This window comes from Cetorhinus maximus, chromosome 18, assembly GCF_964194155.1.
Source record: "Cetorhinus maximus chromosome 18, sCetMax3.hap1.1, whole genome shotgun sequence".
NCBI classification, from domain to species: Eukaryota; Metazoa; Chordata; class Chondrichthyes; order Lamniformes; family Cetorhinidae; genus Cetorhinus; species Cetorhinus maximus.
The window spans coordinates 4550823-4567587 of record NC_135896.1 but is presented as its reverse complement, the minus strand read 5'-3'; the positions used below and the strand labels follow the sequence as shown (position 1 = coordinate 4567587).

The 16765-nt window shown below is 42.7% G+C and overlaps 1 protein-coding gene across 1 annotated transcript in view; it reads left to right on the top strand.

The window, feature by feature from the left end:
- LOC144693548 (uncharacterized) overlaps positions 1-16765 on the top strand; it is a 120080-nt gene that overhangs the window by 103094 nt on the left and 221 nt on the right. Inside the window, exons 16-17 of the mRNA XM_078563392.1 lie at positions 16368-16448; positions 16569-16753. Coding sequence (XP_078419518.1) covers positions 16368-16448; positions 16569-16753 — 266 coding nt within the window. The remainder of the gene's footprint in view (positions 1-16367; positions 16449-16568; positions 16754-16765) is intronic.

The following is a 16765-nucleotide window of genomic DNA, read 5'->3' as shown; positions in this document are numbered from 1 at the left end:
CTGTCTTCACCATAGAGGCTATTAAAAGCATTCAGTAATAGCTGTAATCAGGAGGTGAAGGGGAGAGACGAACTTAGTGAAATTACAATCACTAGGGAAACAGTACCGAGCAAACTGATGGAGCTGCAGGCTGACAAGCCTCCGGATCCAGATGGACTTAATCCTAGAGCCTTAAAACAGGTGGCTAATGAGGTAGTAAATGCTTTAGTGCTAATTTTCCAAAATTCCCTAGATTCTGGAAAGGTTCCATCAGACTCCAAAGTAGCAATATAACCCCACTATTCAAGAAGGAATGGAGGCAGAAAACAGGAAACTCTAGGCCAGTTAGCTTGATGTCTGTCATGGGGAAGGTTTTAGAGTTGATCATTAAGGACTAGGCACTTAGCTGGGCACTTAAAGCTCAAAGTAATTGGGAAGAGTCAGCATAGTTTTACGAAAGGAAAATCATGTTTCACCAATTTATTAGAGTTCTTTGAAGGGGTAGCATGTGCGGGGGATAGAGGGGAGCCTGTAGATGCACTGTATTTGGATTTCCAAAAAACATTTGATAAGGTGCCAGATCAAAGGTTATTGCGGAATATGAAAGCTCATACTGTAGAAAGTAACACATTAGCCTGGACAGAAGATTGGCCGGCTGGCAGAAAATAGAGTATGCATAAATTAGTCTTTGTCTGATTTGCAGGATATAACAAGTGGAGTCCCAAACATGAGGGATCTGTACCGTTGGGACGGTCTCCACCTGAACCGATCTGGGACCAATGTTCTAGCGAAAAGGGTAAATAGGGTGGTCAACAGGACTTTAAACTAGAAAGTGGGGTGGAAGGGAAGGGTAAAACTCCAAGAAGTATGTCTAATGGGAAACAAAGCAGCAGGTTAGCATGTGAGGGGGTGCATTCAACTTCATGGAAAATTATGAAAAAACTGAAAAGAAAGGAGAGCCCAGGAGAGGCTATTAAAGTCCCCAGAACACAAAATAGGACAGAGTGTTTGGAAAGGGCTAAGAATCTAACTTCAAGCACATCAGATAAAGGGACAACAATGAGAAAGGGGATGGGAAATACAGGACTGAAGGTGTTGTATCTGAATGCACGCAGTATATGAAATAAGGTAAATGAGCTTGTGGCGTAGATTGAAATTGGCAGGTATGATGTGGTGGGCATCACGGAGACATGGCTGCAAGGGGATCAGGACTGGGAGCTAAATATCCAAGGATATACATCCTATCGAAAAGTTAGGCAGGTTGGCAGAGGGGGTGGAGTTGCTTTGTTAGTAAGAAATTAAATTAAATCGATAGTAAGAAATGACGTAGGGTCAGCTGATGTAGAATCTGTGTGGGTAGAGTTGAGGAACCGCAAAGGTGAAAAAACCATAATGAGAGTTATGTACAGGCCTCCGAACAATAGTCAGGATGTGGGGCACAAGATACACCAGGAGATTGTAACCTTGCCTTTCATACACGCCTTTTCTATGATCATGGGGGATTTCAATATGCAGGTAGACTGGGAAAATCAGGTTGGTAGTGGATCCCAAGTAAAGAAATTTGTGGAATGTCTACGAGATGGCTTTTTGGAGCAGCTTGTGGTGTAGCCCACTAGGGAACAGGCAATTCTAGATTTAGTGATGTGTAATGAGGCAGATTTGATAAGGGAGCTTAAGGTGAAGGAACCCTTAGGAGGAAGTGAACATAATATGATAGAATTTACCCTGCAATTTGAGAGGAAAAAGCTGGAATCAGATGTAACGGTATTACAGTTGAATAAAGGCAACTACAGAGGCATGAGGGAGGAGCTGGCCAGAATTGACTGGGAGATGAGGCTAGCAGGAAAGACAGTGGAACAGCAATGGCAGGAGTTTCTGGGAGTAATTTGGGAGACACAGCAAAAATTCATCCCTAGGAAGAAGAAGCATACTAAAGGGAGGACAATGCAACCATGGCTGACAAGGGAAGTCAGGGACAGCATAAAAGCTAAAGAGAAAGCATACAATGCAGCAAAGAGCAGTGGGAAACCAGGGGATCGGGAAGCCTACAAACACCAAGAGGATAACTAAAAAAGAAATAAGGAGGGAGAAGATTAAATATAAGGGTAAACTAGCCAGTAATATAAAAGAAGATTGCAAGAGTTTTTTTAGATATATAAAGGGTAAGAGAGAGGCAAAAGTGGACATTGGGCTGCTGGAAAATGACGCTGGAGAAGTAGCAGTGGGGAATAAAGAAATGGCGGAGGAACTGAATAGGTACTTTGCGTCAGTCTTCACGGTGGAAGACATGAGTAACATCCCCAAAGTTCAAGAGAGTCGAGGGGCAGAGGTGAGCATGGTGGCCATTACCAAGGAAAAGGTGCTAGGAAAACTGAAAGGTCTGAAGGTGGATAAATCACCTAGACCAGATGGATTACACCCCAGAGTTCTGAAGGTGATAGCTGAAGAGATAGTGGAGGCGTTAGCGGTGATCTTTCAGGAATCACTCGAGTCAGGGAGGGTCCCAGAGGACTGGAAAATCGTTAATGTAACCCCCCTGTTTAAGAAGAGAGTGAGGCAAAAGACGGGAAATTACAGGCCGATTAGCCTGACCTCGGTCGTTGGTAAGATTTTAGAGTCCATTATTAAGGATGAGATTTCAGAATACTTGGAAGTGCATGGTAAAATAGGGCAAAGTCAGCACGGTTTCATGAAGGGGAGGTCATGCCTGACAAATCTGTTAGAATTCTTTGAGGAGGTAACGAGTAAGTTAGACAAAGGAGAGCCAATGGATGTTATCTACTTGGACTTCCAGAAGGCCTTTGACAAGTTGCCGCACAGGAGGCTGCTCAGTAAGATAAGAGCTCATGGTGTTAGAGGCAAGGTACTAGCATGGATAGAAGATTGGCTGTCTGGCAGGAGGCAGAGAGTGGGGATAAGGGTGTCCTTCTCAGGAAGGTGGCCGGTGACTGGTGGAGTTCCACAGGGGTCAGTGCTGGGACCACATCTTTTCACTTTATACATTAATGATCTAGATGAAGGAACTGAGGGTATTCTGGCTAAGTTTGCAGATGATACAAAGATAGGTGGAGGGACAGGTAGTATTGAGGAAGCGAGGAGGCTGCAGAAGGATTTAGACAGGTTAGGAGAATGGGCAAAGAAGTGGCAGATGGAATACAACGTGGGGAAGTGTGAGGTTATGCACTTTGGTAGGAAGAATAGAGGCATAGACTATTTTCTAAATGGGGAGAGAATTCAGAAATCTGGAGTGCAAAGGGACTTGGGAGTCCTAGTCCAGGATTCTCTTAAGGTTAACTTGCAGGTTGACACGGTAGTTAGGAAGGCAAATGCAATGTTGGCATTTATTTCGAGAGGGCTAGAATATAAAAGCAGGGATGTGCTGCTGAGGCTTAATAAGGATCTGGTCAGACCACATTTAGAATATTGTGAGCAATTTTGGGCCCCGTATCTCAGGAAGGATGTGCTGGCCTTGGAGAGGGTCCAGAGGAAGTTCACGAGAATGATCCCAGGAATGAAAGGCTTAACATATGAGGAACGTTTGAGGACTCTGGGTCTATACTCGATGGAGTTTAGAAGGATGAGGCGGGATCTGATTGAAACTTACAGAATACTGAAAGGCCTGGATAGAGTGGACATAGGGAAGATGTTTCCATTAGTAGGAGAGACTAGGACCCAAGGGCACAGCTTCAGAGTAAAGGGAAGACCTTTTTGAACAGAGATGAGGAGAAACTTCTTTAGCCAGAGAGTGGTGAATCTATGGAATTCATTGCCACAGAAGGATGTGGAGGCCAGGTCATTGAGTGTATTTAAGACCGTGATAGATAGGTTCTTGACTGGTAAGGGGATCAAAGGTTATGGGGAGAAGGCGGGAGAATGGGGTTGAGAAACTTATCAGCCATGATTGAATGGTGGTGCAGACTCGATGGACCGAATGGCCTAATTTCTGCTCCTATGTCTTATGGTCTTAAAGGGGTCTGTGCTCAGGCATCAACATTTTACAATTTATATCAATGACTTAGATGAAAAGAGCGAAGGTATGGTAGCTAAATTTGCAGACGATGCAAAAATTGGTAGGAAAGTAGGTTGTGAAGAAGACATAAGGAGTTTGCAGATGGGTAGAGATAATTGAGTGAGTGGGCAAAAATCTGGCAGATGGAGTATAATGTAAGAAAAGCAAAGTTGTTCACTTTGGCAGGAAGAATATAAAAGCCGAGTACTGCTGAAACGGAGAACGACTGCAGAATTCCGAGGTGCAGAGGGATCTAGTTGTTCTCGTGCATGAGTCACAAGAAGTTAGTATGCAGGTACAGCATGTAACTAAGAAGGCTAATGGAATGCTATCCTTTATTACGAGAAGAATTGAACATAAAAGTAGAGATGTTATACTTCAGTTATACAGGACATTGATGAGACTGCATCTCGAATACAGTGTGCTGTTTTAGGCTCCTTATTTAAGGAAGGATATCAATGCATTGGAGGCAGTTCAGAGGAGGTTTACTAGATTGATACCTGGAATGAGTGAGTTGTCTTATGAGGGTAGGCTGGACAGGCTGGGCTTGTTTCCACTGGAGTTTGGACGAGTGAGGGGTGACTTGATTGAAGCATGCAAGATCCTTAATGGTCGTAATAAGGTGGACATGGAAAGGATGTTTCCTCTTGAAGATGAGGCCAGAACTAGGGGGAACTGTTTTAAAATTAGGTGCGGCCCTTATAAGACAGAGATTAGGAGAAAATTTTTCTCTGAGGGTTGTCCGACTTTGGAACTCTCTGTCTCAGAAAGCAGTGGAAGCAGTGTCACTGATATTTTTAAGGCAGAGATAGACAGATTGTTAGACAAGGGAATCAAAGATTACATGGGGTAAGTGGGAAAATGGAACTTGAAACACGAACAAATCAGCCATGATCTTATTGAATGGCAAAGCAGGCTCGAGGATCCAAATGACCTATGTTATGACCATAGCTGATGTTAATTGCTGCAAAAACTAAATCCCAGAGGGAAACTTGGCTTATTGGCCATACCTTTTTTTTTGTACTCTGAAAACGAGAAGAAAACATACGGATCTCAGCAGCAAGATGCCCAGTAACAGTTCTGGGATTTTAAAAGCTAAAAGTAAAAGTTTTATTAACAAGAATAAAAGAAAACCTAAGCACACAGAATTACAGCTGCACAATTAAGGTTAGTCTTCCAAAATATTCCCCCAGAAAGACTCTCTACTTGGTCAGATCCACAAGTAAACACCCACCAAACAACACTCCCTTATAGATGTTTAACTATAAAAATTCAGCAATATTACTTAAGGCAAACTGCTGTGGCTTTAACAGAGGCATACCACATGACCTCTTAACTCTTTCCCAACTCTGCTGTGGAAATCCAAACTTCAGAACAAAACTGCTGTGGCAGCCCAAGAATTTTCTGGCTTGACTGGATGGCTGACTCAAACTGCATCTTTCCCCAGTCCAGAGCTAATAGCTTCCAGGTCAGCTAACTCAGCTCAAACAACTAATATTGACACTAAAATACAGTTTTTCTCCTTCCATCTCAGGTTCCGTTGTTCTCACATATCTTTGAAACTCAAATCCTTCCCAATATGAAATCTTTCATGTCTCTATTTTGTCTTTGCTTTTGGGTCAATAAAATCTAATATCCCCTCTTCTGTTTACCTGTGGAATTCCTGCAAGATGCAAACATGTTTCTTGATACCTCTGACTTTCCTTTGATATTCAAAAATACTCTCAACTTATCTAAAAATGCAAATGTTAGATCTAACCTATTCACTTGTACCTAAAACCTAATACCTCTATCCTTTTTTATGTTTTAAACCACCCCCCCCCCCCCACCCCACAGACAAGCTGTTTCCTATTAATCTCTGCCCAGCTTAATTAAATCACACACACACGCACACACATACTCACACACACAGCCTTCTTCGCAGCATAACACAATATTCCCAAAACTATTTAAAAATTAACCTCCATTTCTCACACCTGCTTCTGCTCCTTTTTCATGTGTTCATATGTAATAGCTAAGGCAGTAAACTCAACAAAATCTATATGGAGTCCAGTTAGGCAGTTGGTGTTTTCCTCATGTTAGCACCTTCTGGCAACTCCAACAACTCTTGCAACTAAGCACCAGACATATCGGCTTTGTTCTTTCCTATACCTTTGTATGAGGCCAAGAGAGGGCTACAGATACTGGGCAAGTTTGCACCTCCTAAAACCATGCCTCGCTATACAATAAACAAAGAAAAGTAATATTTCACTGTGTGCCCTGGCATGAACAATGACCAACACTCCAGTGCAAGTGTACATAAGGTAGCCCTGATCGACCGTGAGCTACAAAAGCTTAGTGCCACCATTGTTGCTCTGCAAAAAACCAGATTAACCAACACAGGCTCTATTTGACAGGCTAATTACACCATCTACTGGCATGGAAAAAACACTGAAGACCACTGTGAGCATGGTGTAAGCTTCACTGTGAACAACCGCTGACAATCAGTTGAGCCACCAGTATCAACCTTGGAGTGCCTCATTACCCTGCGGCTATCATCTGATGGAGGTGCAGTCAACATCATATGCAAATACACCCCAGCTCTGTTTGCCAGAAGATTAAACAAAGAGCATTTTTTATGACTCCCTAGGTGACGTTGTGAGGAACAAGCCATATGGCGAGAGGCTATTCATTCTGGGTGAGTTCAATGCATGTGTTGGGCCGGACAGTGATTCATGGCCAGTGTGCCCTGGTTACCATTGGGTGGGCAGGATCAACGATAATTGAGCATTGTTCCCTGAATGAACTCTGCATCGCCAACACCTTCCCCCAGGCCAGACATCGCCACAAGATATCAAGGCTTCACCCAAAGCTTGGACACGGGCACCAGCAAGAGCTGGTTATCACAAGAAGGCACAATCTGTCCAGCATTCTCCACACCCGCACCTACCTTAGCGCAGATTGCAACACCGACCACTGTCTTGTCACCAGCCGAGTGAAGGTGCATCTCCGAAATTTCACAGCTCCAAACTTGATGGCCCACCATACATCAACATCCCTTGCAATATTAGTTATGCCAAATACTAGTACCTCGCACTATTGCTAGAGTAATGCTACTCACCAAAGGTTTACTGGGAAGTGCAGATGCTGGTATCAATGAAACTTAGAAGACCCTAAGCTCAATCATCCATGAAACAGCAGAAACATCATTTGGTAAAGGCAAAACTCACAACAAGGACTGGTTTGAAACTTAATCAGCTGAGATGATATGCTATTGATGCAAAAAACAAAGCTTTTTTTTTATTCATGTGGGATGTGGGCTTCGTTGGCTGGGCCAGAATTTATTGCCCTTCCCTAGTTGCCCTTGAGAAGGTGGTGGTGAGCTACCTTCTTGAACCACTGCAGTCCATGTGGTGTAGGTACACCCACAGTGCTGTTAGGAAGGGAGTTCCAGGACTTTGACCCAGCAACAGCAAAGGAATGGCGGTATATTTCCAAGTCAGGATAGTGAGTGGCTTGGAGAGGAACTTCCAGTTGGTGGTGTTCCCTCCTATCTGCTGCTGTTGTCCTTCTAGATGGTAGTGGTCATGGGTTTGGAAGATGCAGTCCAAGGAGCCTTCGTGAATTCCTGCAGTGCATCTGGTAGGTAGTACACACTGCTGCTATTGTACGTCAGTGGTGGACGGAGTGAATGTTTGTGGATGTGGTGCCTATTAAGCAGGCTGCTTTGTCCTGGATGGTGTCAAGCTTCTTGAATGTTGTGGGAGCTGCACTCATCCAGGCAAGTGGGGAGTATTTCATCACACTCCTGACTTGTGCCTTATAAATAGTGGACAGGCTTTGGGGAGTCAGGAGGTGAGTCACTCGCTGCAGGATTCCTAGCCTCTGACCTGTTCTTGTATCCACAGTATTTATATGGCTAGTCCAGTTCAGTTTCTGGTCAATGGTAACCCCCAGGATGTTGATAGTGGGGGGATTCCGTAATGGTCATGCCATTAAACATCAAGGGGCGATGGTTGGATTCTCTCTCGTTGGAGATGGTCACTGCCTGACACTTATGTGGCGCGAATGTTACTTATCACTTGTCAGCCCAGGCCTGGATATTGTCCAGGTCTTGCTGCATTTGGACATCTGACGAGTCGCTCATGGTACTGAACATTGTGCAATCAACAGCGAACATCCCCAGTTCTGACCTTATGTTGGAAGGAAGGTCAATGACAAAGCAGCTGAAGACAGTTGGGCTGAGGACATCATCCTGAGGAACTCCTGCAGTGATGTCTTGGAGCTGAGATGACTGACCTCCAACAACCATGACCATCTTCCTTTGTGACGTGGTCTGCATGATGCACAACATAAAACCATCAGCTAAATCACTTCACGGCCTGTAAGTAACCAAGGTAGCCACGCAAAAGAAAGGGAGATATTGTGCAAACAAACACTGGATAAATGTATGTCAAGAAATCCAAAATGCTTCAAGAAATCCAAAATGCTTGTGACAATGGAAATCTGTAAGCTAGGAAGGGATCAAGATCAAGTGAAGGGATCAAGATCACCAAATTTGCTTCCCTGAAGTTGGCAGATAGTGAAGCACTCAGTGACAGAAGTAAACTAGATGTCCGAAACAATATTTTGAGCTTTACTCCTGTGAGTCGGACATTTCCCAGTCCACACTTGACACTCTCCCACAGCTTCCTGCCATGGATGAGTTAAACGAAGACCCCTAAACACTTGAGCCTGAGAAGGCCATAGAAGGGATGATGGAATCCCAGCTGAACTGCTCAAGCACTAAGTCCCATCTATTACTACACATTTACGACCTTCTCCTGTTCTGCTGGAAGGTCCATTCCACAGGAAATGCTATTTTTTAAAATTCTTTCATGGGATGTGGGGGTCACTGGCAAGGCCAGCATTTGTTGCCCATCCCTGAATACATTTGAACTGAGGGCAGTTAAGAGTCAACCACATTGCTGTGGGTCTGGTATCATGTGTAGACCAGATCAGGCAAGGATGGCAGATTTCCTTCCTTAAATGATGTTAGTGAACCAGATGTGTTTTTACAACAATTGATGATAGGTGTCATGGCCACCATTACTGAGACTATTGCAGATTTTTAATTAAATTTAAATTCCACCAGCTGTCATGGTGGGATTTGAATCCATGGCCTCATAGCATTAACCTGAGCCTCTGAATTACTAGCCCAGTGACAATACCACTACACCACCATCTCCTCATCTCTTCAATGAGTTTTGTGTACTCATCATCAACCATCCCCGCATCCTTTAGTTAGATCTATAATCTGTTATAAGAGGGATGAGCAAATTGTCTGTCACTTTTTAAAATAGCTTGCTTTTTTTCTCTCAAACTCTTATTGCCTAATGCCATTTACACTTCTTTAATGTTCTGATTAGAAATGCCAGATTTTGTTAAAGGCGTGCAATGATGTCCTGATTGGGTAAATTGCAAATCTTCTGCCTTTGCAAAGCCAATTGATTTGTTATGTTCCATGTCCAGTTTCATTTGTGCATTTTTCACGGAAGGCTTGCTCAGCAGTATGGGTATCTCTCTAGATACTATATCTATACTAACGAAGTAGCTACTCCAGCTATTCTGTATGGAATCACTATTCATTGTAGTGACCTCAATGTGTCGACATCCCCAAACCTGAAGCAAGTAGAACTTTCTTTTCCCTGACCTTACTTCAATCCTTACTGCTGAGTGAATTTACATAACATTTTAACTGCCGAGCTGCAATCACTATCCAACATGGCACATTTAAATGAATCTGTGACCATTACAGTCATAACCTGACTGAAGCTTCTTGTGACCAGTACAATTCCCTCAGACTAATCATTATCTTCAACTCCCGAATTTTCTGTGTCATGCATTGCTTTGAAAGCCATGCTGTGCTGCTTTGGGCAATTTATTACATAATGATATTTTGAGTCACATCTGAGGCAACTATTAACAGTTTTTCTGGAATTTCTGGGGTGCATTCATCTATTATTACTGTTCAAATCCTGTTGTCCTTCAGATCTGCCAAAAATGCCTTCAGCCTCATTTGTTTGTGATTCTTCTATTGTACTGATGTATCTGAATGAACATGAAAGGCAATTGTCATTGAGTTCTCCATCCTCTGTGAGACGCCAGAATGTCCAATTTGTGTCATCAAGGCTGCTGGAAATGACTGCTTTCCCAGGCTTTTTTTTAAAGCATCAGACATCTGATTCAAAAGTGTCTTTCTAAGAATCTAACTGTAGTTAAGACTAGGAGCCTATCCATGTGTGATACCTTAGCAAATCCAACAATTTGAATGCAAGCACTGAACAAGGAATTTACAAATTGAATTTCTGCAATCTTTTATATACTGTATTAAAACCCATGATATATTCCTTAATGGAATAACCACCCACCTTTCAAAATCTATCAAAGTCTGACCATGCCTTATTGGGATCTATTAGATCACCTTTCTTGTAATTTTATCCATAAAACTTAATGGAAGCTTCGAACCTTCCTCATTACCCAACTGACAGGCCGCTAACTTACAAAATGCTTTGTTTCTATTTTACTTTTATTAGGAAGTGTCAGTCCTTGTTACTCTTCTGTATGTCCACATATCCACTTTATTTTTCCATTGATCATAAGGCTCAGATTCAGAGAACATCAGTGGGAAAACATATCCTGACAATTTACATTTGGTTTCAGCCATTCTTCACAAAAGTAACTCAGAATATAAACTTCTGTCTCAAAAAATTTTCTTAGTTTACAATCTTCACCTTTAGGCAACCATCCTCTGCTACCATGTTAAGTGTATCCCGAGCTAGATGATGAGGTATGAAACTAAATGACAATCCTTTTCTTGAGAGCAGGTTTAATTACAGAATGTGGCATTATATGTGTCTGCCTTCTGCCTACCATCTCCCACCCAATCATGGGTCCCAGCAGTGCTCCAAGTGTTTAATTAAACAATTCCCTTCACCTGCGTATCTTAACAATATAATTAACATACCATTTACAAGCCGGAGCCAGACAACCAGTGGGGTGCTCAAAGCTCCACTTCAAGGATACATGCAAGTGTGACATGAAGGCCCTGAACATCAACAATCGCACCTGGGAGTGACAGAGGGAAATAACGATACCTCCTGTGGGCTGGCATGCATTCTCATGATGCCCAGCGGCTACAGCAACTTGACTACAGGCACCAATGCTGAAAATAAGAACCCACAACGTCACTTGGCAGCTTCATGTGCAGTGCCTGTGGCAGAATCTGCCTCTCATGGATTGGCTTTCACAGCCATTAGCAAAGGCTGAATAGCCTGCGCCTAAATGGATTGTTTACTGCATGCTCATCTTCTCTCCTAGATGGAGGAATGCTGACATTTTTTGTGGTGAGAATTGCTGTTTTCCAAAATGTTTCATGTCATTGTGTCAAAGAGAATTATGAACATTCTCCAGTTAAATCAGGTTACGGAAACAGCATGGTACAGTAGATTTCCAGGCTAGATTGATGGACTGTGAACCTCCATTATCTATTGTCTATAAATACTTGCATAAAATGAACTTAGGCAGGCTCAGCCCAAGCAGCCATGTGTTTACTAGTGGATATGTGGAATCCAGATAGTATCACTGAGGTAACACAAAAGCGAAATACTGAGGAGATTGGAATATGGCAGCATCTATAGAGAGAGAAAGAGAGTCTGTGACCTTTCATCAGAACTGACTAGACTGCTTGTATCAGAGAGGCCAAGGTGACTGATTATTTTATCACCAATGATGATGAAAAGTAGAAATCATAGAATTGTTACAGCACAGAAGAAGGCCATTCAGCCCATTGTATCCACGCTGCCCCTCCTAAGGAGCAATTCACATAATGTCTCATCCCCCACATCCCTACAGATATTTCTCCCTTTCAGACATTTAGAAAATTCTGGAAATGTAGAAACATTTATGACGCAGAAGGAGGCCACTGTTCCCAGCATGTCTGCATAGCTGAAAAATGAGCCATCCAGTCTAATCCCATTTTCCAGCACTTGGTCAGTAGCCTTGGAGGTTATGGGACTTAACATGCACATCCAAATACTTTTTAAATGAGTTAAGTGTTTCCATCTCTACTACCCTGTGACAAAAGGATAATAATTTTCATAATATTTTCTGGTTTATTGTGAAACAGGTTTATGGGTGAAAGTATAGGTGGTTTTGTCTCTGTGATTTAATTACATTTGGAGTCAAATAGACTGCAAACTTGAAATCATCAAAAGAAGCTAGGGCCAGGATTTCCCGGTCGGCGAGCGGGGGCGGGGCCTGCTCACCGATGCGTAAAATGATGCGGGATGACATCGGCCGCAATTCCCAATATCACCCCACCCCATTTAAATTTTCAGGTAGGCGCTGCGCCCGTTGACCTGTCAATGGCCAATTGAGGCCATTGACAAAACCATTAAACTAATTAATGGACCTGCCCGTCCAACCTTAAGGTTGGCGGGCAGGCCAGGAGCCCTGGCGGGCATTAGAAAAAGCATGAAATCTCATCCACGGGCGGAATGAGGTTTCAGGTAGGTTTTTAAAAATGTAATTAAAGTGTATTTATAAGTTATGGACATGTCCCAACTCATGTGACAGTGTCACATGAGGGGACATGTCAGGGAATTTTTTTTTCTCTATTTTTCAGATTTTTTATTGTAGAGCCAATCTCCCTGAGGCAGCACTTAGCCTCAGGGAGATGAGTGCGCTCTTTCGTGCACATGCGCGAAAGAGCGCACTCTTGGCTCAGGGAATCCTCCCCCCCACCCGCACAGGGAGCGCATAGCCTTAATTGGCCCGCCCACGTAAAATGGTGGCATGCCCTCAATTGGGGGCACCAATCGGAGGCACACTTACACGCGCCCACTCTTAAACATCCCCCCCCAACGGGGGGAAATTCTGCCCTAGGTGTAGAAATGTGCTTGAAATGCTAATGAGTAAACATGAATGCTGGCTTAGCATGTAAGTTGTAAAGGGAATTTGCATTTTTAGATAAATGAAGGGATCGTTTGGATTTCAAAGGCATGTTAGTCCATTTACAACTAGCTAGACAAGCAAGACTAGGGAGAGTGTTTATTTTTCCCAAAGGTTACTGACAATATTGGCAACATGTAAGTTTTTATATTAAGAGGAAGATACAGCTTCAAAGACAAATGGGGCAATAGAATGTACATATTAAGGAGAAAGAAACACACATAAAGGAGAGTGAAAGGCTATGTGAGGAGAGGGTCGGGTAAGATCTGACAGGAGTGTGTGAAACAGCCTTAAAGAAGCCTCCAGCCATTTGTGTATAAGTCTGCTATGTAAAGCGACTGAAGTTGAGGAAGCCATTTGGAATTCTACTGTCAATTGGGTACAATGTTCACTTGCTGATTTTGTTCTAAATCTTAAATCTATTTTAGATTGTTTCTTTAAAGGGGGTATTTAATTAGGAGTCAGGTTAATTAGGGGCTGAATCTTCAGCTCGGCGAATGAGGGCGAGGCCCACTTGCCGAGGTGTAAAATGATGCGGGGTGACATCGGGCGTGTGTCCCGACTTCACCGTGTGTCATTTAGATTTTCAGTTCAGCGGGCACGCAGCCGAGCTGTCAAAGGCCTGTTAAGGCCATTAATCAACTAATTAAGCCTATTGAGAAACCTGCCCGTCCAACCTTAAGGTTGGCGGGCAGGCGAAGAGCCCAGGCGGCCTTCCCGTTTTTCATGGAACCTCAACCACGGGCAGGATGAGGTTTCGTGAAGGGTTTATAACTTAAATAAATTTTTTCATTAAAGTTCATTGAAATGGGACATGTCTTAAATTTTTTTTTCTTTATTAAAATTTTTGGAATTTAAACTAATCTCCCTGAGGCAGCTCTGTGGCAGACTGGAAAATTGGAGCTATGAGGACAGCTTGGATAGCCTGGGGTTGTTTTCCTTGGAACAGAGGAGGCTGAGGGGAGATTTGATAGAGATGTATAACATTGTGAGGAGCCTGGATAGAGAGGGAAGGACCTGCTTCCCTTAGAGAAGTCACTGACTAGTGGTCATAGATTTAAAGTGATTGGTAGAGGAATTAGATGGGAGATGAGGAAAAGTTTTCTCACCCAGAGGGCGATAGGGATCTGGAACTCAGTGCCTGAAAGTGTATGTTATGACATGGCGGATGATCTGTGCCAGGCAGACCAAAACCACAAAGGAAACTTGGTCGTGTTATCACAAAAATTTTGCAATTTGTATTTTTTTATGAGAAGATGTGTGCATTGAACTCAGAAGTAATGAGTCCACCAAGATCTTTAGAGATTTTAAAAATTAAACTAAAATATTTATTAACAAAATAAAAGGTTTCAAGCCCGTACATAATACTACAATTACTTACTACTATAACAACTCCTAAATTTCCTAGGGTAGAATTTTCCCCCTGTCAGGGGGGTTGTGTGGGGGCGAGGGCAGGGACAGGCATGGGCTGGCGCAGATCCGATCGGCGCCCCTGATCAGGTCTACACCACCATTTTACGAGGGCCGGCCAATTAAGGCCCGCCCAGTGTGACACGCACCCGGAAGCGCTGAGCACTCCCTGTGCAGGCGAGGGGGTCCCTGAGTCCTCCTAAATCCACTCTGGACCCTCTCCAGTGTAATTACATCCTTTCTGTAATAAGGTGACCAGAACTGCATGCTGTACTCAAGTTGTGACCTAACCAACGTTTTATATAGCTGCAGCATAACCTCCCTGCTCTTATATTGCATACCTCTGCTAATAAAGGATAAGAAATGAACTGAAGGTAGGAGTCAGAAAAATGGTTGGGGCTAGTTGTGCCAAATTTATGATAAGTTTCTGGTCAATAGAAATTATAATTGAACCAGTCACATAAATATTGTGTCAAAAGCTGTGTATTCTGTGGGCGGATCACCTCCTGACTCCTCAGAGCTTTTCCACCGTCTACAAGACATAAGTCAAAAATGTGATTGAATCACATATATGAGTGCAACACTCAAGAAGCTTTACATCATCCAGGACAAAGCATCCAACTCAATTCGCACCCCTATTCACCACCTTAAATGCCACTTCCACCATCGACTTACCATTGCTACAGTGTGTATCACTACAAGATGTGCATTGCAGCAACTCACCAAGGCATCTTCAACAGCACTGCTCAAACCCATGACCTCTATCACTAGAACGGTGCTGTCTAATACGGTCACCACTCACAACATGTGACAAATCGGCCACAGACATGTGGCAAATTGATGATGTTCATGTTTAGAGCCACACAATGCTGAGTTGTGTTAAAGTTGTGTTAAAGTGAGTATGAGTAGACCATTATTTGTCATAGGCCCCTAAGTGAAGAAGGAAGAATCAATCACATTGCTGTTGGACAGGAGTCACATATTTGTCATCACAATATGTTCAGTTGTCGGATTACTAGTGTCCTGAAATCAATTTTTTTTGTCCTGTGTTCAGCAAGCTAGCACCTGTGGAGATTGTAACATTGGAGCACAGGTTGTTCCCATACTTGCAACATTTGATCCTGCCTAGTAACAAGGACAAGACTCTCTTAGAGTGTTTTGATAGGTCATCCAGATCAATTCAAGGGCCAGTGAAGAGCAGTTCAAGGATCAGTCAGCTTTAGGCAAACATAGGAATCCTATTGGTCAATGCTGCAGCAGTGGCATGGGACCACCTCCAAGTCCCCTTCTAAATCAGATACCATTCTGACTTCCTTCATCGTCACTGCGTCAAAATCCTGTAACTCTCTCCCTTACAGCATTCTAGCGGTTCCTCCACCACAAGGACTACAGCAGTTCAAGAAAATGGCTCACCACTACTTTCTCAGGAGCAATTAAGGATGAACAATAAATGTTGGCCTTGCCACATCATGCGAATGAATAAAAAAAATTGTGTGTAAAATATGTATAAATACAATATTAGCAGGTCCAGTATCTGCATGTAAGATCTACAAGTACAATATATATATGTACAGTATCTACAGTGATACAGCAGTGAGCAGAAATTTCAGCAGGATCAGTCCTTTGGCCATTTTGACCAGCAAGAGGGAAATCTTCATCGATAGGTAAAATATCAACATGTCATTGGACTGATATATACAGACACAATATTTAATGATATAGTATCTGGAGGTAAAGCGTCCAAATATATGGTGTCTACAAGTACATTATCTACGCAATGCCTACATTATATATAAAAATACAGTATCTACAATATTTACATGTATCATTTTTATGACTTCAGCAATTGCATGTACAATATATATTTGCGTTTTACCTATTTTGTAGAATAATCAGTTGCATATTATCCAAAGTACAGATGCCATATATTGGGTTTGATTACACATCCTACTTCCACGTTTCTAATCCAGTAAAACTGATGATTTTTGTTCCCTCTTAGGAAGAAATAGATGCCCTGAAATCAAAATCCTGCCAGGATGACAAGAAAATAAAAGATCTAGCATCAGCACTTAAAGAAAAGGTCCAGCAGAACAAACATTTATTTACCTATCATAGTAGGGAATATTTTGGGTTCTATGTTAAAGTGGTTTTTATTTCAGACAGAACAAGATAATGTTTATTTATTGTTTGCTTTGTTCAGAATGGTAAATCGGAGCAGATGAAAATTACACAGAGGCATAAATACCAGGTGGACATAACTGAGAGAAACTGGCTGCCAGAACAGCTGGAGGAGTTGCAGATGTTTGGGAAGCAGTGCCAGCATCTTCAGCATTCTCATAATCAGGCACAGCATCCAGACCAGGAGTGGACATACCCACAAGGACAGTGGGCCAATTA